The sequence below is a fragment of the Myotis nattereri genome (genome assembly GCF_964212035.1).
Source record: "Myotis nattereri genome assembly, chromosome: 17".
Classification (NCBI taxonomy): Eukaryota; Metazoa; Chordata; class Mammalia; order Chiroptera; family Vespertilionidae; genus Myotis; species Myotis nattereri.
In genome coordinates, this window is record NC_138092.1 from 35305476 (window position 1) to 35330643 (window position 25168).

General features: G+C 35.4%; 1 protein-coding gene across 1 annotated transcript in view; it reads right to left on the reverse strand.

The window, feature by feature from the left end:
• Positions 1-24536, reverse strand: part of MYBL1 (MYB proto-oncogene like 1) — a gene marked incomplete at both ends in the record, with an annotated part of 31188 nt that extends 6652 nt beyond the window's left edge. The window contains 10 exons of the mRNA XM_081111562.1: positions 1043-1411; positions 2456-2689; positions 5630-5734; positions 6304-6375; positions 8476-8650; positions 10979-11199; positions 12444-12536; positions 15722-15793; positions 16115-16216; positions 24501-24536. Coding sequence (XP_080967688.1) covers positions 1043-1411; positions 2456-2689; positions 5630-5734; positions 6304-6375; positions 8476-8650; positions 10979-11199; positions 12444-12536; positions 15722-15793; positions 16115-16216; positions 24501-24536 — 1479 coding nt within the window. The remainder of the gene's footprint in view (positions 1-1042; positions 1412-2455; positions 2690-5629; positions 5735-6303; positions 6376-8475; positions 8651-10978; positions 11200-12443; positions 12537-15721; positions 15794-16114; positions 16217-24500) is intronic.
• Between the last annotated feature and the right edge of the window lie 632 nt (positions 24537-25168).

Here is a 25168-nt window from a genome sequence, read left to right on the forward strand (position 1 = left end):
AACACCAGCTCTGTCTCTTACTAACTAACCTGAACAACTTGCTTAACTTCTGAATTTCATTCCACCGACCTCTTAAGGTTTTTTGAAAGGGGGTTAACTGAAATGCTATAATAAAAGTGCTTAGGCCCTAGCCGATTTGTCTCAGTGGATACAGCTTCGGCCTGTGGACCAAAGGGTCCCAGGTTTGATGCCAGTCAAGGGCATGTACCTTGGTTGTAGGCTCCTCCCAGGGCCTGGGCAGGGCTCGTGCAGGAGGCAACCAATCAATGTGTTTCTCTCACATCGATGTTTCTCTCTGTCTTTCCCTCTCTCTTCTACTGGCCCTAAAAATCAATAGAAAAAAATATCCTCGGGTGAGGACTAAAATAAATAAATAAATAAATTATTTATATATATATATATACACACACACACACACACACACACACACACACATATATATATAATATATATATACATATATATAATATATATATACATACATATATATATATACACATATATATAAAGTGTTTTAGCACATAGCCTAAAACATAGCGTTTATTAAGAAAGAGAGATACAGTTTGCTCTACGTATCTCCTGCCGGGGCACATAACTATAGGAAAAAGCAGGTAGTTACTGACATCCTTAGAAAATCTTCTGACATAAAATTCTTACAGTGAGCAGTTGTCTATGGATAGATGTACCTGATATCTGTTGAATAGCTACTCAGAATACTTGATGTCGGTCTTGGCTCTGCCATTAGATAATGTGGACAAGTCATTTTACCTTTCTGGGTCTATTTCCTGATGAGGCCTATTAAAGATGTGGAACTACATCTAAAACATCCCTTTTAGCTCTAAAAATTGTAAGACACTCTAATGACACTACTGCACTTTGTGAGATACCTTCCAATTTATCAGAGCTTAGCATGCTCATGCATACATTTAAGTACATTATCCATTTTTTATATATCAAAGCAACGAACCACTAGCAAGGATATTAAAGATGTAATTTAATCTAGCTCATCAAGATTTGAAAAGATAAACAGAAACATTACTACCTGTGAAGGAGAAAATGGTAGTGCTTTCACCGGTGTGTGTTTTAATGCTGTATTACTGCCATCATTGAATGTGCCATCACTAAGTTCACTGCCTGGAGACTGACCCACTCGCGTTCTTCTCTTCTTTCTGAGAATGGTTGGTGGAGTACTAAACTTGGCCACATTTGGGGATGTTAAAGGAACCGTCTCACTTTCTGCACCACTGCAATTGTTTTTTTTCCCTTCAAGTACAAGGCTGACGTTAAACTGACATTCCATGGCGCCTTCGTTGTGCTGAATACGCATCAGTTTAACTGGAGTGGACTTGACAGGAGAAGTAGTAGCACCAGTAAGATCAAAGCTGGTGACATCACTCCACGCTACAGGATCCTGCAATAAATCAAACCCTTTGAATTAATGCTGTAACCTAGTGAAATCTGATCTTGAACTTGGGATAATTTCCAGTTAATTAGCTACTCATTTTTCTCAGTAGAAATAGGCTTTTCTTTCTTTTCTTGTTCATCTTTTTTTAAGCAAAAGCATTTGAAAGGAACAGATTATAGTTTTACTATGACTCTAATTTGGAATATCCCAAAATAATATTCCATCTAATTCAGTAGCTGGGTAATTTAAAATGTCAAATTTTAAATAAAACTAACAAGTTACCATACATTATCAGAGTACAATTCATAAAATTTCACACTCTATTCCACATCAGAAAAATACTATCAATTTCTACATAATCATTTTGGATTGTGTAGGGAACATCTTCAAAATGGTCATACACTTTAATCCAAAAATGCAATTTAACCTAAGACATAATCATAATTTTGCACAAAGCTTTACATAATACTGAAAAACTGGACACCACCTAAATGTTCAATGATAGTATATTGGGTAAATAAATTTTGTTACATTCATATGATAGAATACTATGAAACCATTAAAATTCAAATTAAAAAAATAGTTCATAAAACAGGGACATGCTCATGATACAATGCGGGGGGGGGGGGGATATAGACGCATAATATGTAAGTGCATCTTTGGCTTTAAAAATATATGAATATCTATGTTTTATATGTATAGAACAGCCTGAAAGGAAATACCTTAAGTTATTAACTCTTGGTTTATGGAAGATTTTCTTCCTTATAGTTTTCTCTGGTTCCCAACTATCTCTAACATATTTGTATAACTTGTATAACAAAGAATTGTTAAATTTTAAATTTTTTAAAATTCTACACAAGGTATATCAATCTTGAGAAAGATTTACATATTTTTTGCAGAAGTCACTGCAAAATATCAGAGCGAAATTAAGCATGTCAGACAAAGTAATGCTTAACATAAAACTGGTCAGTGTCCATTCAACTGAGTTTCTAAACATGAAACTATGTAACTGAAATTGAGCTTTTGATAATCTCACAATTTCAGACTTACAGATTCAATAAGTTCTAGAGTCTCTGCAAATTCTGGGATGGTCTGTAGAGAGGACAGCACAGCATTTGCCTCCACCGCCAGGAACTTTGTGGGTGAATTCTGCTGAGCAGCCATAGTCTGATTTTCATCCATACTATAAATCTCACTAGTGTGCTCCTCGAGGCTGTTTAGAGTATTGGACGTGCTATCATCCATGAGGAAACTACCAGACCAGCTAGAAAAGCTTCCAGGCTGCTAAAAGCACACACAAAAAAATGTGAATGTTACTTGTCATTTTCAACCTAAGCATAAATTTGTATTTTAAATAAGTTATTTTCTAGAATAACATACTTCACAACATTTCAGCTGGAAATATAGTAGCAAATATACTGTCTTTCCTCAAAATTGATAAAAAATTTTCATTAAACTTCATATCTTAATTCTATTTCTTTTTTCTGTGTTTTTAAATTTACAAAATCATAGTAAGATAAGACAAGCATGTCCAAACTCCTAGAATCTGGCCTCTATCTTTCAAACTTCATCTCCCGACACTTCCCCCTCCCAGGGAATACCCAACTATATAGTACTCGTGATTCCCTGATGAGTTAGTCTTTTACCCCAGAGTGCCTTTGCTCGAACTGCTGCTACCTAGAATGTTGTCCAACCTACTGACCAGGGAAAACTTATATTCCTCACTTAAGATAAAACATTAGAAAGTACTCGACCTGACTACTCTTTCACTACTGTTCCATTTATAATAATGACCTAGTTCACTTACTTTGCTAATGTATTGCCTATCTTTTAAGACTGAGCTTACATATAATTTCTCCCAGGAACCCTGGCTACCTAACTCTCAATTAGACACCTCTCCTTTGCGCTCCCGTAAAACTTTGTGACCTATTTTTCACACAATATACTGTGTCCTGCCGCTGTTCCCACTGCAGAGTGAATCCTTTGAGGTCAGGGACAGTGTCATTTTCTTTCTCTCTCCAGTGATGTACACTAGGCGATTTACTTATCTTTTGAGTCTAGTTTCCTAATGTCTCATTAAAAAAAAGAAAAGAAAAGAGACTTTGAAAAGTCATGATTAAGAAACAATATGTAGCACTAGCTGTTTTTGCTCAGTGGATAGAGCATCAGCCTGCAGACTAAAGGGTCCCGGGTTCAATTCAGGTCAAGGGCACATGCCCGGGTTGCGATCTCGGTCCCCAGTTGGGGAGTGCGGAGCGCATGCAGGAAGCAGCGGATCAATGATTCTCTCTCATCATTGATGTTTCTATCTCTCTCCCTCTCTCCCTTCTTTTCGGAAATAAAAAAAATAAAAAAAAGAAACAATATGTAATTTGAAAGTTGTTAAGAGAGTAGAACCTAAGAGTTCTTATCATAAGGAAAAAACATTTTTTGCGCCTACATGAGATGATAGACATTAACACTAAACTTAAGTGGCAATCATTTCATAACATATATAAGGTCAGATCATTATGCTGTACACCTTAAACTTAAACAGTGCGATATCTTCACTATACCGGGGGCAGGGGGAGGAAAAGAAACAGTATGTAAAGTGCACTGCACTGTCCAATGAAACTTTCTTAGGTGATAAAAACATGCTACATCTGAAGCTGCTCAGTATGAAAGCCATTAACCATATAGGCAACCAAAATGTGGCTACTGCAACTGAGGAGCTGAATTTTTAAATTTATTTAAAATTAATTTAGAGAGCACATGGTTCCAATCCATAGGAAGCACTCAACCAATGTTACCTATTACAATTAAAAATAAAAATTGCTAGAATGTGCTAGAATCACAATAACAAAATGTTAAGTTTCAAGTTAAATAAGGTGAAAAATTTCAACACTGTTGCTAAACAAGTTCCATTCGTTTGAAAGTTTCCTAAAAAATACAAGAAATTAAAGCAATTTTATTTCATTAGCATAGAGTTTACAGTCACTTTTTTTTTCTGTTGGATATTTTATTTTATTTTATTTTTTTATTGCTTAAAATATTACAAAGGGTATTACATATGTGTCCATTTTATCCCCCGCCCTAGACAGTCCCCTAGCCTCCCCTATCCCCCAGTGTCTTATGCCCACTGGTTATGCTTATATGCATGCATACAAGTCCTTTAGTTGATCTCTTACCTCCCTACCTCCTGCCCCCCAACCCTCCCCGGCCTTCCCGCTGCAGTTTGACAATCTGTTTGAGGCAGCTCTGCCTCTGTATCTATTATTGTTCAAAAGTTTATAATGGTCTCTATTATCCATGAATGAGTGAGATCATGTGGTATTTTTCCTTCATTGACTGGCTTATTTCACTTAGCATAATGCTCTCCAGTTCCATCCATGACGTTGCAAATGGTAAGAGTTCCTTCCTTTTTAGAGTACAGTCACTTTCTGAAGAGAACTTTGAAATCATATGCATTTCAATTGAGTTTGTAGGTGGGAAAAAGATTCAAAAAGGGAGATCGCTGGACCCACTGGAAAAAACATAAGGCTGCAAACATACACACCTGACTCTGAACCCCTAACAATAAACTACCTACTTCACAGAGTTAATATAAGGATTACCAAAAACTCATTCAACACATCTATAATGGATCCTCAGTAAAATGGTAGTCACGATACCCTGGTAACCAAAACCCAACAACCATATAAAAATTTTTTAGAGAGTATAAAGTCTAAATGTTCCTTTTCCCCAAATTTTAATGTTATTACTTTTTCCAATTTACTGAATTCAATTGGAAATATAATAAATAGGGGGAAAAATCAAAGAAAGAATAAAAGTAATTTTGGAGTGCATAAATCTCTACATTTAATTATTTTTCAAGCTTTATTTGTCTTTCTACTAAAGTCATAATTACACGGAATGTCTAAAATAAAACCAAAGCCTAATCTAAACTACACATCATTTTCACAAATATATATATCAAAAATCATACCTTAAGTCTGCTTGACATTTATGACTCAAGAAGCACCTTAATAGTGAACACTGTAAAATATGCTCCAAGAGATGCATATCAAAATCAGGCAATCTCAAAGTAACAAATTAGAAAGACTATTCTTAGTCTATATTAACATCTGAAGTCATACTGAATGTGCGTTCCATTTTGTGACATATGAAAGTCAATGCTGATGAGAAGCATAAAAGCATATAAAAGATTCTAACAATAAAATCTAAATACTTAACCTAATTTCTTACCGATGGAACTCGCTTTCTTCTAACTTCATTCTCAGCTGACATAAGAAGCAACTCAAGTTCCTTTATTTTTTTTTCCTTCTCAGGATCTTCATCAATGAAGGGTTGCTAAAATAAGTTAAATAAAAGAGAAAACAGGCTACTTAACATAATTGCTTTATTATTATTATTAGTGTTTTAATTTTTATTTTCTTCTGCACAACACAAAATCTATTTTCTCTAAAGCTGAATACTACTAAATCCCAAATACCCAGTATCATAATCCCTCTGGTGTCTAAAGAGGTTGGTGGTAAATATTTACAATTTAACAGAAAAGATTTGGAAAATTTAAATGCATAAAACATGTATACTGCATCATCTGTATCAATTTAGAAATTTATGTTACTCTTAGTACATATTTTTAACCAGTTTAGCAAAAATATGTCCATTCGCAACCTGAATGCATTAAATTGGAAAATAAAAGAACCATCTTACTGGTTTTGACAATCACTTTACATTTGTACCGTTTGTTTCTCAAACCCACGGAACAAACTTCCTCCTTTAATGTTACAATACGCAAAGCAAATAGGTCAGATAGTGTTGTTTTTGTCCTCGTTTTATGGAAGAGGAAACAAGTACTATTAGACTTTCAATAATATGTTTGCGTTTCCTTTGTTTTATTATAAATAAAAAGTTACCTGAATAAAGGCAGAAGTCTGCACATGTTCTATACAATTGCCTTCAGGTGACACATACTGATAGCCCGGGATCTAAGAAGTAATTAAATCATTAATATTGTAGATAACACTTTAAAATCCGAGACAAAGCACAAAAACTCTTGACAAAATAGCAACATTAAAAACTCAGGAAGTATCTGTTAATTTTGAATGTTCATATCAACAATAGTTTCTTATCTAGTAACGAACATTCTTTTCTTAGGATTTACTGATGAAAAGTATTAACACTTAGAAAAGATCTATGTTCTAGATGAAATGTGAGAATTATTTGGCCTAGAGTTATCAGTCAATCACTCTATTGACTACAATATCCACCAAACACTTTTTAAGTCTGTTATTAGGATTCCTCTATTTCCTGGAGAAGACAAAGTAATAGTGTTCCCATCTTTCAGAGGAAGGGGTTAGTCCTTGTGAAGCTCTCACAGAGATGGAAACTAAAGCAAATTTTTCTACTTTCACATTTCCTACTCCTCCTTCCACCCCGTGGCAACATCTAGGTAGAAAGGTATGAAAACAGAGGCTTGTGCTATTGCTTGTCTTAGAAAAAAAATCAGCATCATTCATGCACTTTTGAATATTCTGATAATAGATTAAGAATTATTCTGCTTTTCTAAAGCATCTGTAATAAGAATTTTGAAGTTGCATACAAATTTAACGTGCAGTGGTGGAAGGAAATATGCGAAGGTATTTTTTAAAACCTTAAAATTTAACAAATCTAAATATGATATTGTGTATTTCCCACAATGGCCTACCTAAATCACCATCTAATGCAGAATCATTTATACATAACTTCTAACATTAAACTTAATTTTCACAATCTTGATTAGCATCAGTTATCACTCCACTTGGTAACTCCAATGGATTAGAAAGGTATCTTTCTCTAATTTTTCATTAAAATCTGTGACAGTATTTCAAATCAGTGCATTTTTTTCTTTCAAGTAAAAATTAGAATTAATTTTTAGTAGTTTAAATGAACTATGTATACATCTTTCAGTAATTATTAAAAAGGAAACAATTCTTAAAGTACAAGAAATATCCTTATCTTTCCAATATATTTTTATTGAGACTGTTAAGCATTCCCTTGGCCCAAATAATTTTTAAAATGAGTCAAAAGAATAAATTTCTATGAGTTAAAAATAAAGTTAAATAACCTTCCTAAGATAGAAACAGAACATTTCAGTTTATACTGCTGAAATCTAGGACTCTAAAAGAAAAATTTAAAAATCTTACGGTACTGAGCATCAGCAGATAACTGTCTTCGCATGTCTATTTGTAAATTAAGATGTCATTACTTTCTTTTAAAATTATGTCTTTAAAAATGTCCATTTAATGGAATAAAATCAATTCTGAGGCATACTAAGCATACATTTTTAACACAAATTTTGTCTTTTTTAAGTCAACTTCACTTTTACATTGTAAAAAGATCCAAGAATTGCTCTACATGAAAAATGGCATGACAAATAGCTAGATAGGGAAATGTAAAACAAACCTCATGAAAACTCCTACTAAACTAATTTCTTATAGGTAGGAAAATGCACTGTAAGGAAAATAGAGCTTGCCCCGTTATGAACTTGGGTAATCTCTACTCTAGTGAACCTTTTTAAATGAAGACTAAAGTTACTCAACTGGTTAGTTAGTTGAGGGGGAAGCGAAGTTAAATGCCATCAAAGAACAAATTATCTACCACACCCTCCAAAACGATGGCTTGAATGATATTTTACTATTTTCTCCTTTAAATCATTTTATATGCACTTATATCTTAGAGATAAGGCATACTACAATTACCCAAAACTTTTTAGAACTACACAGACAACCATTAGCTTTGAATCATAAATAGATTCAAAGAATGATAGTATTAGGAAATGTATATACTAAATTATTAAACTAAATAATGTAAACATTACATATAAAAGGAAATATTTTAATGACTTTGTCCCCAAAATATTTATCAACCAAAAATGTAGAGATAAGCCTCCACTAATTGTTAACAAGTTTTGGAATATTTTTTCAGCTTGGAAATTCAAATGTCTTTTCTCCTTTATATGTTGTATTTGTCCTATTAAGAAAACAAATACCTTCCCATATAGCAACTAAAAATTTTTTTTAAATAATAAAGGTATTAAAAATATGTGCCTGAACAGGTATGTAAAATTGATTCTGGGTTTGCAAATGGTCCATTGTCGCACAAGGTTTGTGTTGAAGTTTAGATGAAGATCGTTCTAATTTTATTCCATCTTGTAAGTAGCCCTCCTGTTCCACTTTTCTTCGCATAGTAGAATTCCAATGGTTTTTAATAGAATTATCAGTCCTATAAAATGAAAGTGTATAATTTTAAAAGAAAAAGAGGATTCCAAATTTTAATACTGTATAAAATGTACAAAGTGCATTTTACAACATTTATGTAAAATTAGTTACTTTTTAAATTAAAAAGATAAGCTGTATGTCTATATATCAGGCACATTCTAAGCACTGGCGATATAGCAGCAAATAAGGCAAAGGAAGTCCCTCTTTCATGGAATTTACATTCTCATTGGAAATGTGGCAGAAGGAAAGTAGGAAAGAACAGAAAAACAAAAATTAAATATGTAATAAGAGAAATGTCAGTGCAATGTAGATTAGAGAAAAATAATGTGTCTCATTATCGATGTGTCTCATCCATGTTTCTCTCTCTGTCTCTCCCCTTCCCTCCCACTCTCTCTAAAAATCAATGGAAAAATAACCTTGGGTGAGGATTAACAAAAGGAAAAATGAGTAATAAGGGTAATTTTGATTAGGTGGTCCAGGAGGGCTTCTGAGATGTGACAGTGAAGCTAAGATCTAAATGACAAGAATGAACCAGCCATAAAAGAACAGAAAAAAAGAGCATTCCAGATTAAGAGCATAGCAAGGACAAAGACCTTAAAGCCAGAACAACCATGATTGTGAAAAGCAACCACAAGTTACAGAATCCCAGAATTCTTTTTCACTTCTTAGAACAAAATACTTATAGAATAGAGTTCATGGGCTCCGTTTTTACCTAAGTTTCCTTTATATAAACGTAAATCTTCAACCTACTTAGTGTAAATTTCATCTTTCATAAAATCTACAAACATTTACTGAGAACCTAATTTATGTCAAGGTACTAGACTACGTCCTATGCAGTGATGGCGAACCTTTTGAGCTCGGCGTGTCAGCATTTTGAAAAACCCTCACTTAACTCTGGTGCCATGTCACATATAGAAATTTTTTGATATTTGCAGCCATAGTAAAACAAAGACTTATATTTTTGATATTTATTTTATATATTTAAATGCCATTTAACAAAGAAAAATCGACCAAAAAAATGTGTTCGCGTGTCACCTCTGACACACGTGTCATAGGTTCGTCATCACTGTATGAACAGTAAAAGAAGTATGAGATTAAAAACATCAAAAGTTCCTAGGCCAGATTCAGTAACTTGAAAAGAACCTTAACATTGTGCTTTAATTTCCTTATCTATGAAGACAGCATTGTTTACTCTATGTATTTCACAAATATATGAAGGTTAATTAATAATATAAGCATTTTATAAACAATGAAGTACTATATAGAGATTACAACAACAACAAAATGCGTATCTTCTAAGTGAGGTATGAATTTTCTCAATGTTGTTGGTCTATTGTACTATTAGGAAACATTTGAACCAGTGCACTGTATAGTGTACATACCACACCCCTGCCGCTGAGGGAAATTCTACATCTGAGCCGCATGGATATAGAGGGGTGGGCAAAAGTAGGTCTATAATTGTGAGTATTGGAAACACAGAGTATACCAAGTAGACTTCAAGAATGTGGGCAATTTGAGCACTTATGAGATTGTACCTAAGTGTACTGTGCCATTATGCCAGTCTTTTGAATTAATAAAGCTATTGTAATAATTATAACTTGGCCCTGGCCGTGTGGCTAGGTTGGTTGGAGCATCATCCCATATACCAAAAAGTTGTGGGTTCAATCCCTAGTACAGGAGGCAAATGATGGATGTTTCTCTCTCACACTGAGGTTTCTCTCCCCCCGCTTCCTCTCTCTCTAAAAACAATCAATAAAAACATATTCTCAGGTGAATTAAAAATAGTAATAAAATTGAATAATCATAACCTGCATGTCTTTTTCCATATGAACTGTAAGCCTCCTTTTGCCTACCCCTGTATGCACTACTTCCATGATTTGAATCATACCATAATTAAGAATTGAGTTTTCTCTAATGTACTTTCATAGCAATTTATTTCAGCTAGTATTGTTTGTTATTTTCTGGGCTTATGCATAGAATCCAATACAAAAGAAACCTCTTTGATTTAGACTCCATTCCAACCAAGTTTGTACAAAGGTCTGCTTCATTGGCATTGATATATAAACATAATTTGGGGGAGGGGGTGCAGTAAATGTCCATAATCCAAAGGTCTATCATTTTATTGCAAAAATTACTATAAAACACTTCATTAAAAATAATTATATCCTTACTACAAGATATATTACAAATAGTCCCAAACGGTTGCTTGTATTATACAGTCTAAATTTTAATTATAAATAAAAGTCATGGGGTACTTGCAAATATATTTAATAGTAACATAATAAAGATCAAGTTTAAGTACAGAAAAATGTATATACATTTATATAAGCACCTTCCAGGAAGTAGTTTGGCAATTTCTGCCCAACGATTTCCCAACCGCTTATGTGCTTCGTAAATGATCCTGTCCTCCTCTTCTGTCCAGGAAGATTTCTTTACCTCGGGATTCAGATGATTATGCCATCGTTCTCTGCACTGCTTGCCTATTCTTCCTTTTAAATGTTTTGCAATTAAAGACCATCTTTTTGGGCCATATTTCTGAACTAATTCAATAACCTAAAAAACAGAAAAACAAAGTTTAAAAAACCATTACCTTGACAGAATGTTAAAAACATAACTCACAAATACTTTTTTAAAAAAATGCATTAAATCCAAGCCACAACTACAACTTAAAAAAAAATTTTGCCAATAAATACTGCTTCAGTATTTGCCAACTTCAAAGACTGATCCCAACCTTATCTAAAATACGAGGTACTAATTAAAGTGACTTGTACGTTAAATTGTTTTCATACAAATAATTTAAAGTAGCTGTAATAGCCTAATAAATCAGTCTGGAAGTAGGATGGATCTACAGTTATTGTCTTTTCATTTCTTCCTTTCTCAAACTGAAAGGATCTAGCTCTCACATTTTAAAACTTATCAAGTAAATCAAATCAGTTCTGAGCTTAATGAAGTAGTAACTTTTTTAGTGTGTGGCAATAAGAATATTCTAATTCTCCAACTACATTAACAATTTTTATGCCATAAAGGACATGAATGAAAGGGTAATTCCAAGTGGAGGACAGAAACTCTCCCATTCTTCTTTTTTATAATACAGAGAATTATCTTGGTTTTTAAATCATCCAACCCTTTGGAAACATGATGCTTTGATATCTATCTTATTTGGTGACTTATTATAGGTCAGAAGGGAAAATTGAGAATGTATATTAAATTATATAAAATGCTATCAAATATGATAAAATTGTTTTTAAAATGTTAACTCAATTTTCAAAAGAAACTCTACCCTAAATGTTACTAACCTAAACTCTAAACAAGGTGCTAAGAGGATAGTATATTTTACTTGCACAAAGCAAACTCTCTGAAAGAAAATACCATATATACTTTGACTCAATTCATTAAAAACTACATTCCGGTCAAGGGCACAAACCTGGGTTGCAGGTTCAATCCCTGGTCCAGTCGGGGCATATGTAGGAGGCAACCAATCAATGTGTCTCTCTCACATTGCTATCTCTCTCTTTCTCTTTCTCCTTCTCTCCTCTTCCCTCCATTTCTCCCTCCCTCGCCCCCCGCCCCCAACTCTCTCTAAAAACCCATGGAAAAAATATCCTCAGATGAGGATTAACAACAACAATAAAAAAAGACACAACTTACAATTCTTATGCAAGCAGCACCCAGAGAACAAAATCAAAGTGATTTAAATATAGACTTTATGTGTCAAAACAATGTACTAGGAAGAAGAAAAGCTAATCCATCTACACAGCGGAAGAAGAAAAAAAAAAAGAACATGAACATAATATTACCCTCTGATCTTCTTCTTTGGTCCAGGGACCTTTTATCAATTCTGGATTTAAAACTTTCTGCCATCGATGTTGGCACTGAAAATCAGAACGATTCTGAAAAAATTTAGATGATTTTGTTATTGGACAACTTTCTTCCAGAAAACTAGTCAGCCCAAACTTATGTCTCACAACCTTAAAAACAAAGTCTTCAAGAATAATGTATTCAACAGCATTCTTAAATATGTAATATTTCTTTCACATGCCTGTGTCCCAATTCTTTTTTAATTAAAGTAATGGCAGGGCTTAGACTACAAACAAAAACAATATATACTTGAAATTAAAGTATTTGTCTCTATACTGTACCTTGTAAAACAGCAAGCAGCAAATCTATAATACAAATTCTGCCCATAAGAAATGTGTGTAAGGTTGAGAAATAAAAGGAAGTAAACAGAAAACTATATAAAGCAGATAAAAGAACTCAACACACAGCAGCCTAGATTCATATAGTATAGCAGTACATAACTCTACACAATTAAAAAACCCTAAAGGCATTGCTAGACTACTACATGGTACTTGAAGAAAAATGTTTATAAATGATGACCCCCCAAAAGTTGTCAAAAAACTAAACATATCTGCAGGGGAAATGTGTATTATGTATCAGTTAAATTATTTAAGTGTTGAAGCTTAAAAGAAAAATGAATTTACCAGGATAAGAAAACCTTATGTAGAAATATCTCAAACTCCAAAAATGATTAATAATAAATGAAACCTTATTTTAGTCAATTCATGACTTAGTAACTCCTAATATTATGATGATGATAATAATAATAGTAACTTTTCATTAGTAATTCAGTTTATGAAGACATAGGTTAATATACACAATTATAGATAATTTAAAAATATATAAAGCAATAGATACCAATATTTTGTTTACCAATAGCTCGGTCTTTGTGTCTACTGCACTTCAAATTATTTTTAATCAAATTGAGCTTCATTTTTAGCTTCTATACATCAATGCTGATCCATTTTAAGGCTATCACTTTCTTTAAAATAATCAGGTTGTTCCTTTATGTTCTTGTAGCATTCTCTGTTCACTTCATTTGCTGTTATACCATTGAAGTTAAACTGATAAAACTAATGTAAATAACTTTTCTGATTTAGCTTCCATTTATTGAACAGGGAAGCTAAATGTCTGGAACTATGCCAAACATTCTATGTTATTTCTAATTCTCACAAAAATACTACAAAACCAGTACTATTATTTACATATTATAGCCTGTATCAGTGATGGCGAAACTTTTGAGCTCGGCGTGTCAGCATTTTGAAAAACCCTAACTTAACTCTGGTGCCGTGTCACATATAGAAATTTTTTGATATTTGCAACCATAGTAAAACAAAGACTTATATTTTTGATATTTATTTTATATATTTAAATGCCATTTAACAAAGAAAAATCAACCAAAAAAATGAGTTCGCGTGTCACCTCTGACACGGATGTCATAGGTTCGCCATCACTGGCCTATATAATAAGAGAGAAACATGCAAATTAACCATCACTCCGCCACAAAGATGGCTGCACCCAAGGCTGAGGCCAGGTTCCCATAACGAGCCTTAAGGAGCAATCAGCAGGGACCTGAGGCTGCGCCCTCCCGCCTAGCAGGGCTTGACAGGAGACCTCAAGGTGCACCCCCTGCCCCGGCGTCAGGCCCGGAGGAACTCAGGCTGCGCCCCTTGCCCTGGCACCGGGCCAGGGGACCTGAGGCTGTGCCCCCTACCCTGGTGCCAGGCCGGGGGACCTGAGGCTGAACCCCCACACCCGGCAGGGCTTGACAAGGGTGGGACTGGCTGGGTCTGGATCTAGCCCAATGAGGGGGGGCCAGATGTGTCTGGGTCTCATGCGATTTTGAGGCACATGTGGGTGGGCGGGGACTTGACTCTGGGTCCCACAGCTCACCCCAGACTCTGACAGGAGGAAGATTTTCATGTACATTTTACTAATTTTCTTTCATCTCTGACACTTCTATTATAGAGAAAGGGCAAATAGCAATATTAAAATATTTCCTCTAATTAATCCCCTTTTAATGTGCACAAATTTCATACACCGGGCCACTAGATATCTATATAACTGAAGATCAAAGAACAATTTTTCTAAGCTAATAGAGTTGACATTTGAACAGAATTTAGACTGGCTCAAAAACTTAATGTTCTTCCCATTATTTGGTCTCCATTTTCAGGTTATATTAAAAGGAGTGACTGCCTAGCCCAGGGGTGGGCAAACTTTTTGACTCGAGGGCCACAATAGGTTCTTAAACTGGACCGGAGGGCCGGAACAAAAGCATGGATGGAGTGTTTGTGTGAACTAATATAAATTCAAAGTAAACATCATTACATAAAAAGGTACGGTCTTTTTTTTTTTTTTAGTTTTATTCATTTCAAATGGGCCGGATCCGGCCCGCAGGCCGTAGTTTGCCCACGGCTGGCCTAGCCAGTGTGGCTCAGTGGTTGAGTGTCAACTTATGAACCAGAAGGTCACAGTTTGATTCACAGTCAGGGTATATGCCTGGGTTGTGGGCTTGATCCCGACTGGGGGGTGTGCATGAGGCAGCCAATCAATGATTCTCTCGCATCATTGATGTTTCTCTCTCTCTCTCCCTCTCCCTTCCTCTCTGAAATCAATAAAAAATATATATATTAAAGGAGTCATAACAATATAAAAATAACATAGGTAACATGGTTTCTGAAACCCAAAGTAGTCAATACAGAAATTAAAATATGAATTTTTTAAAATATGAATATTTTGCCTACCAACAGTGTAGCGAGGAACAAATAAAAGTATACGTAAAAATATTTAGTAAATTATAAAATTATATGCTAATAAACAGTAGGTAAATAGTAGTATAATTTTTTTTTTAATCGGTAAACATTTTTAAATGTAAGCATTTTATGACAAACTTCTTAACAGACTTTTCTGATTTTTATTAATTAGTTATCAAGTATTTCAATATAATTAACTTCTCTCAAAATGTTTTAATACTTATCAGCAAATATTTATAAAGCCCTACCCAAACTTAGTATTATTTTTGTTTTAGATTAGTAATCTTTTTAGGCCCTGTGGATAAACTAATTACTAGAAAATCAGACTTTCTAAACCATTGGCCACTATAGGAGGACCAGAATAAAAGTTGTTTTTAGGAAGAAAACCCGAATCTAAAATAATATAGAGACAATTTTAAAAACAGAAAATTTAACTCAATTGCCCAAATCATCCATTATACATAGAAATATAATGTTTCCCTTACCTGAAGATGACTAGCAATGAGAGTCCAATCATCAGTTCCATGTTGTTCAACCAACTTCTTTAACTTATCATCCTATTAAAACAAGTATGAACTTTAGAAAGCTTTCCCTCACCCTATTCCTCTATCCCTTAATACAGATAATTCTCTGATTGTTTCATGCCATATCTGGTGGCCATTTTTAGGACTAAATCCACTATAATATAAGTTTTCCCATTTACTCTACTGTTTCTAGCTCAACATCAATCCACTATTCATGTCTCTGGCTGAAGAAAAATAATGTGCAAGTTAGTTGATGGATAACTTTTCTCATGTTTTATTTTAAAATAGTTTTCATATCTATAACAGTATTAATAAATACAGGTATGAAGTTAGTAAACTTTATCAGATAATCACCTCATCTCTTGTCCACTTTACTCTGTTCCAGAGTTTCTTTAATCCTTTTTGTTGGGGTACTTCATAATCATGATCAGCATACTGAAGGTCATCATCCTCATCCTCACTTATAAAAACACAATTGTGAAATGAAAAATTTTATTTAAATTTTTAAATTCAGTCATTGAACAGGGATGACTAAAGAAGCCACTCAGACTAAAAGGTATATATCCAATAAGATTATTCAAAGTATTAAAAAAAAACTTAGAGACATACATTGGAGAGGAGCTATAGTCCTTAAAACCAGAGATAAGAGTGGATATGCCATCAGGGTCCAAGGTAAACTTTATGTCATCCTAAGGGGTTTGACCTTTATTCTTTATTTGACCTTTATCCTAAAAAGTAAAGGACTTTAAGAAGTGAAAGATAAATCACTATCAGAAATTGGAGAAATGAAGGAAGGAAGACCAATTAGTAATCTTTTACAGTAAATTACTAGGGCCTGACAATGGTAATGGTAAAACACAAAACATAGGCAGTTAACACACTGGAAGAAATAATCCATTAATAATACAACAAAAGTTAAAATATGTAGAAATAACTTGAATGTACAAGGTCAAAGTAGAGTAAATAAGGAAACAGTATTGTGAGACACAAAAAACGAACTAATGGAAAAACATCCAGACCACATTCTTGGACAGGAAAACGGTATTCTAGATGTCCATTCTCCCTAAATTAACTTAAAAATATACTGTAGGGAAACAATAAATCAAACAGAATGGCAATGGCACATAAACATACACAGATCGCTGCAACAGAACATTCAGAAAAAAATAAAACCATTTGGGAATTTGGAAAATTAAAACAGCAACATATTAAATTAGTAGGGTAAAGATGGACTTTTCAATAAATGGTAAGACACTGGGTAGCTATTTTTAAAAAATAAAGATCAAGTCCTACTGTAAAATAAAAAATTCAGATGAAGCAAATATTTTACATTTTTGAAATGAAACCATAATAGTACTATAATAGGGTAGAATTCTATTTTTTATATTATTGAGTAGAAGAGATCTAAATGTGACAAAATTCAAGAAACCATTAAAGAACAAACTGACTAAAGTAATGACAATGGTCATGGAAAAAAGTACATGAAACAGATATTTAACAGGTAGAAACAAAAAGATTTTACAACTACTATGAGAGACATGGGAAAAGGAGAAATCAAGTATGACTGCAAAATGTCTGGCTTTGGGAGCATAAATAGAGCTATTCACTGAGAGAAGGAATAGAGAAGGAAAGCTGAACTTTGAAGGGGATGGGGAGAGTACTAAGTTCTGGACTAGCTGATTTCAAGGCACTTAAGAACTATATGAGAAATACAGAAGTATATAGTAGTATATAACAGCAAGTATATATATTCAAATATATATATCAGCACCATACAAAGAAATGTAATGCAAGCTACACATGTAATTTCCTAGCAGCCACATTTTAAAAAATAGAAACAGATGAAATTAATTTTAATAAATATTATTTACCCAATATATTTTTTAAATTATCATTTCAACATGTAATCAATATAATCATGAAATGTTTTACATTACTTTTTTCTTACTAAAGCCTTCAAAATCAGGTGTGTATTTTATAGTCAAGCACATCGCAATTCAGACTAGCCACATTTCAATAGCCACATGTTGCTAGTAGTTCTGCTACTGTGCAAAGCAGATCTTGAAGGCAACTGGGCACATGGATATTCTGCTCAAGTAAGAAGTCTAGGGTAGACACACAGTTTTGGCAATCACCAACATACAGAGAACAATTAAAGCCATGAGAGCAAGAAGCCCCAGAAAAAGAGGGCAACTGAATTGATAAACTGAATTAGAGAATTTTTAGTAGCCATCAGCATCTGAAAATAACATAAGCCAATATTTATTTAAACTGCCTAAGTACCAGACACTGTGGCAATCTATAAAATTTCTCTAAAAGCCCACAACTCTAAAAGGGGATGATTATTCTTGTTATTCCCATTTTACAGAATAGGAAATTTAAAAAAGTAACTTCTTTCCCACAGTTACACCAAATATAGCATGACTGAACTCCAAAACTCACTAACTACTAAATACACCATATTGGAAAAATAGGTAAGAGCATACCAAAAAAGCTGGTTCATGCCAGACAAACTTCAAGTACATTTTTAAATCACAGCAAGGTTCTACTTCTAACTTAACTACTCACTTTGAATCCATGAATATATTAGCCTCTCAGAGCTTTAGTTTACGTTTGTAAAATGAAGATAATACCACCTACATTATAGAATAAATGAAAAACATGGAAATACCTTATACAGCATCTGGCATACAGAGGTGGCTCAATGTTATTATTATGTGCATAGGCTGAATGTCTAACAATATTCAAAGTTATTTTGCTTTACTAGATTCAACTTCACAAAAATTCATTCTGATTTCAAATAGCAAAATCTTGATGATTTGTTTAACCTTATTAGTAGAACTTAGTAAGAGCATGTAGGTAGTTCCTAATATTTCATAGCTTCAATTTTATAAAACTGAAAAATAAAGGCCTGGATTTAATACATACTGTCTACAAATCCTTTGTAGGAACTTCTCATTTCCCTGCTATTTGCAGCCATCTTCAGGTATCAGAAATATCACCTGATTAGCCAAGACTACAAATTGTTAAATTGGAGATGGTTCAGGATCCAATTACTTCATAAATTTCTAAGACGGCTACTAAATCAGATAAAACACCATACCAAAGTTTTCTATCCAAATTGTATCTACTCATGGCAGCTATCCTTCCTTCTTAATGCCAATTACACTTGCCAACCTTCCCAACCAAATAGTAAGCAGAGTGCAAAGACCACATCTGTTAATCTCTCAACACCAAGTACAGTACCTGCCATTCAAATACGTATGTGTAAAATTAATGAATGAGCTTCCTTACTCTTTCACCTCTTCCAAGTCTCTGGATTCTAAAATTACCTCACACGTGGATATGAAGAAAAGTTTTTTAAAAAAAGAAAATACCTCTAGAAGGTTCTGAAGGGCATTCCCATTTATTAAAAAGGACTTCCAAAATCCAAATTTACCTCCAAGTGATAGAACATAAAAAACAGAACCTGCTAAAACAAACATTTAAAAATATATATTCAGTACAGAAGGGTTTCTTTGGGGTGTCATGTTGCCAAACCTTTCCTAGAACTATCCCAGCAACATTATTACCACTTCCTGCCATCCCAAACAGCCCTTGATTGTGCCTTTCACGGGTTTCCCTCTTCCTCCCTCCCTCAGATCCCAACAGCTGCCACAACAGCATTTTGAGACTGCTTTAAAAATTAGGTTATTTATAAATCAAAACAACTTTCAGCTTGGGGAGTTGTCCATACAAATCTTTAGTCACAAAAATATCTACATCCTAACTAATCTGTATGAAATCCACCTTAAGGTTCTTACCAAAATATTTTAAGAGTATGAGTCCAAAAATATTACTTGGGTCCAAAGAGTAATATTCCTGGAAACTTGTTCATTTTTAACTTTCAAATTCTCCCTTATTTCTAATCACATACGTGGTCTGTGAGAAATTTCTATTTCTACACGGGGTTTCATTCTCTGTTTTGCATCAGCATGGTCATCAGTTTTCAGGCCAAGTTGCATAGCTCAGTAAGTGTTCAGGAAGCTGGGTTTTTGAGTGGGTGAGTGTGAGAGAGCATTAAAGTAGAATTCTTAGAGTCATCTCCCAACCACTGGGACTTCCCTAGCTACTTCTTAGTTTTAGAATTAAGTTATTTCTGTATTATTTAAATTATTGTTGAAAAGATTATGTAACTTTTAAATAAGAAGTATGACAGAAAAAGATCCTAGAGACAATTTATTAATATCACAACAGAAAGATGGCTGACAATGCCAACAGTTTGCCAAGAATAAAGGGAAAGGATAAAACCCCACAAGAAACCTCACCAATATTCCAATTTCACCATTTAATAATGAAAAAAGTTTGCGTCGGCCTGCGGACTGAAAGGTCCCAGGTTCGATTCCGGTCAAGGGCATGTACCTGGGTTGCGGGCATATCCCCAGTGGGAGATGTGCAGGAGGCAGCTGATTGATGTTTCTCTCTCATCGATGTTTCTAGCTCTCTCTCTCTCTCTCTCCCTTCCTCTCTGTAAAAAAATCAATAAAATATATTTTTTAAAAAAAGGAAAAAAAAAAGAAAAAAGTTCCACTGCTTTCTACTCTGCTCTATTTTTCTGATTTTTATATCATCTTTTAACATTTCTGAATTATAGCAATCAATGCTGGTAAGATGTACTAAATAAAATCAACTTCCTACTGTGTAGATAAATAAACCATTTCTAGCCTGGGATGACTAATCTAGAAGACAGCCAAAAAATAGGTGAAATTATTTCTGCCATCACAAAGCAAAAACAGAAGAGGAATTTGGTCTCAGAATTTTCATCCAGGCCTTGGTTTCCAAAATCATTCTGACAGTTTTAGTGTTTGAGTTAAAGAAAAAATGTATGCCATAACTGTTAATACATTATCTGAGTATTCAAATGGAAAGGGTTTTGTCGATTATGAATGAACAAAGTGATTAGGGTAATTATGAAACAGCAAAATGAAGCACACACATACAAAAAATATACTATGACTCACTAAGCAAGGAAGATGGTTAACAGTAATTTCACACTGAGGTGTAAGCTAATATGATGTGACAGTCATTTGTGAAATAACACACAATTATTCACACTTGACAACACTAGATAAAACATCCTGGAGAAGTTCAATTTTATACGCCACCAATTATATCACCTAAAGAGAGTAAAATGAGGCTGCCAAAGAAAAAATGTGAGAATTTTAAAAAATTTATTTTTATTTGAAAACAAACTACTGGTTTGAAATTGGAGAAATATCAATAGTTTTACAAAATTTGTTGTAATAAAATCACTTCAACTTGATCATATTTTAAATCACAAACTGCATCAAGTCTGAAATTTTTATCATAATCAAAAAATACATCTTTATTAAACTGTTTTGACAGAATAACAGTGCATTCTTAAAAAAGTCCAATTGAATTCCAAGTATGAAAATTTACCAGGTTAATTTAATATAGTGAAATCAGGCCACCCAGTGGTAAATATGATGTACTGCATACGTGAATATTTTTCCCCCAAATCTTGACTGCTAACTAGCATCACTATAGTAGACAAATTTGACTTTATTTGACCATTATTAATAGCAATAGTGAAGTAAATACTTAAGAGAGTTCTCCTAGCTATTCATAAACAAAAACAATATGAGGGTATTTCTATTTTATTCCATTAGTGGGTATACATTTTTAAATGAGGAAAAATTATTACAAAAGGGTTCAAAATAGTATATTAAATTAGAAGTTATCTTACAGACCGTAAGATTAAAATCCCTTATAATAACAAATAAACAACTGGGATACAGAGTTTATTTGCTTCCCCCCCCCAAAAAAAAAAAAAAACAACATTGCTAGTTAATGACAAAACTGATTTTTAAAAATCGTTTTTCATATTTCAGTATTCTTTCACCCATAACACTCATTTTGATGGAGACAACATAGTAAAATCGCTTCCTACACACACAAGTACCCAACTGAAAACATCTTCCAATTCAAGAACTGGCTTGTATCTTCTCAGTTTAGTGTAATCACAGGTCATCTCAAGTGTAAACAGGCCTTTTGGCTTCTAAATGACATTTTTTAAAGTTTATACTTAAGGGTAGACTTGGCTTTAAAAACTAAAATTAATTACTTAATACATAATTATGTTTTAAAAATCAAATGCATGTTAATAACAGATATGGCAACTTTAGTATTGCCTACAAATTGTCATTAAAACCCCCAGTGGGATCTAAAACTATTTGAAGTCACAGCAATGAGCCTTTTCTTTTATGTATATATAGATATAGCTATTTTAAGGATCAAAAGAGGCAACATCCTTCAGCTGTTTCACACCTGAGGTAACAGCGTTTTACTTTTTTTTCAAGATCATACAGAAAAAATGTATTACAGGATTTATGCCTATATATAGTCTTATGCAAAATTATACAGCAAAGTATAATTTTCATTCAAATACTTAAATATAATTTAGAATACTAAACATTCAAGTGTGAAGACCCTAAGAAAATACACCATCCAGAGATGATAATTTCTCACATCCTCTACCTGAATACTCCCATAGGGTGTGCAACTTCACTCCACTATATTTAATTACTCCAGATTTATGACTCCTTAAATCGTTCTATAATATACATTTCAATTAATTTATACAGCAAACAAGGAATAAAAGTCAACAGTACAATTAATGTTTAGATCTCAAAGTTCACAGTATTGTCAATAAATAAAACTTATACAGGCAAATTAATCATTAAAACATTTCTTCTTTCTTAGTCTATTATTATGAAGCATACACAAATTATGAAGCAAACAGAAAACCAATTGGAGAAGGCACGGTTCTGATATTCAAGCATCCATGTCTAACCATAACTAAATGCTGGTGACAGCATTAGCCAAGGAACTATTTTGAATAAAATCAACATCAGTACTGATAAGTACTGCCACACATTATAGCACTTGCCACTTGCTTAATGGTTTTTATTTTAGTTTAAAATTGTTGTATATTCAAAAGAAAGGGCCTAAACCAGTACCTCAGTCATTATAATTACAGGAACTTTTAATATCTATCTTTTCTGAAATTTAAGAGGTTAACTGGGTCCTTGACATTCCAGGGCAGTGATTCTCACCTGGGTGATTTTGCCCCCCAATAGACATTTGGTAATGTCTGGAGATCTTTGATTTTTCAGGGCTGGAGGAAGTGGGTGTTACTGGTATCTACTGTTCTTAAGCCAGGGATGTTGCTAAACATCCTACAAAGCCCAGGTCAGCCCCTCACCACCCAAAGAATTATCTGATATATCTATAGTGCCAAGGTTGAAAACCCTGTTCTAGAAATGTGGGTTTATATGTGTGTGTGTATACATTTGTTCCACCTCAAAAGTTTGACCTACACTGTAGTTGCTACAAACTAATAAGCTAACAAGGACTTAATTGTATTTTATGCTGCTTTCTGCAAAAACATCTTACATACAGCAAGTGCCTAACAAATGAATATAGCAACAAATATTCTGTGTATCATTACCAATTTGTAACAGAAATCTGCACTGAATGAATCCTGATACTAAATTTCAACTTAATACATCACTAGTTACGACTTTTGAGGTTGTGGATTTAGAAACAAAGCCATTTGGAAATAGTGCCAAACTTCTTTTCAGGTGTATTAATATCACAATGAAAAGACGACCTAGCAGAAACCGGTTTGGCTCAGTGGATAGAGCGTCGGCTTGCGGACTGAGGGGTCCCGGGTTCGATTCCGGCCAAGGGCATGTACCTGGGTTGCGGGCGCATCCCCAGTGGGGAGTGTGCAGGAGGCAGCTGATCGATGTTTCTAGTTCTCTATCTCTCTCCCTTCCTCTCTGTAAAAAATCAATAAAATATATTTTAAGAAAAAGAAAAGACAACCTAGTGTTTTTGTTTTCTTTTTTGTCTTCCAAGTGATTACTACACACAGCTAAGGAGTAGCTACTATATATAAATAAATCAGATACATAAATTCATCCTAGCAAGTTTCGTTTTTTGTTTTTTAAAAAAGTGCCTTACCTCTATGCAAACTTAGCTACGGTCAGAGCCAAACATGGACACTCAAAATACTAAGTGAATCAAATACCTTGTTTTTATTTTAAGATCAAGCTACTGGTAGTATTAGTGTGACATCTATCTCTATGTATATATATTTAATAGGAAGTATTAAACATACACAGAGCTGAGAACATGAGTATGGTAATTACAGGACACATCCTAAAGGTCCTCTCTCCACTATTCAGCAGGTTTTCCCAGCCTTTCGGGAAGCGAGGATGGCAGAGGGGTCTCCGCCCAGGTTTGCCCCTGGGTTCCTAGTTTCACTGGCAGCGATTCCGAGAAAAAAAGTGCCTCTGAACACCATTTCCAGGGCATCCTGGCAGAACACCGCCCCTTCTCTCGGCGTAGCGTCTTCCCCGAAGCAACTTACCTGGCAAGAAACTCTCTACACCAACAAGTGGCTGTGAGAGATTCTGGGGAGCATCCACTCGAAGGAGCAACCTGGGCATCTGTGACCCACTTTCCGGCTCTGCAACACGCTGGTCCCCCAATTCTGCACACGTCACAGCCGTGCTCGGGGCCAGCCGGGCCCAGGAGGCTGTGGAGCAGCGGGAAGGGAAACCTCTGCCCCGGGCCGGCCCGGGAGGGGGCCTGGTGGGGAAGCAGCGGGAAAGGAGAGAGGATCTGGGGCGAGCCTGTGACGACAGACCTGGGCGAAAGGGATGTCACCCACCTGCGCGACCTCTTCGCCATCCTTCGAGTACCGCATAGGCGCGGGCTGGGCGGGGACGCAGGTCAGCCTCCTCCAGCCTCAGGCGAATGCTTCCGTGCCCGACCCTCCCGCCGACTGCCCGGCTCCTTCTCCCAGGCCACCGAGCGCGGAACGCAAGTCCCCGGCAGGGCAGGACGGAGGGGCGTACAGACACCCGCCCCCGGGTCCGCAGCGCCGCTCCTACCCCCGGCCCGGCCCAGTCAGGGATGCCCCCAACATGTCAGCAGGCGCGCTCCCGCCCTCCGCCGGCCCCTCCCGCCGCCTCTCAGCCTCCTCGCCTCGGGCGCCGACCCCCGCCCGCTCCCCGCAGCGAGCAGCTCTGCAAGGCTCGCAGGAGCCTCCTGCAGGGTTTTGTCCTCTCCGCCGAATCTCGCGCCCAGCCTCCCTCCAGAGCCGCCGTTTGAATCTGCGCACGCGGCCCCGCACCTCATTGGCTGGGGCGGCCGCACGCGAGGACGGGGGGCGGGGCGCGGAGAGCGCGCGCGAGGGTGGGCGGGGCCGGGGCGCTGGGAGCCGGGCCTGGAACTCGCGGGAGTCGGGACGGAGCCGGGAGCCCGCGGGAGGGGGGCGGGGCTCGCGGGCGCTGTTGTGACAGACCCCGGGGCGCGCCGGGCGCCGCACCGCGAGGA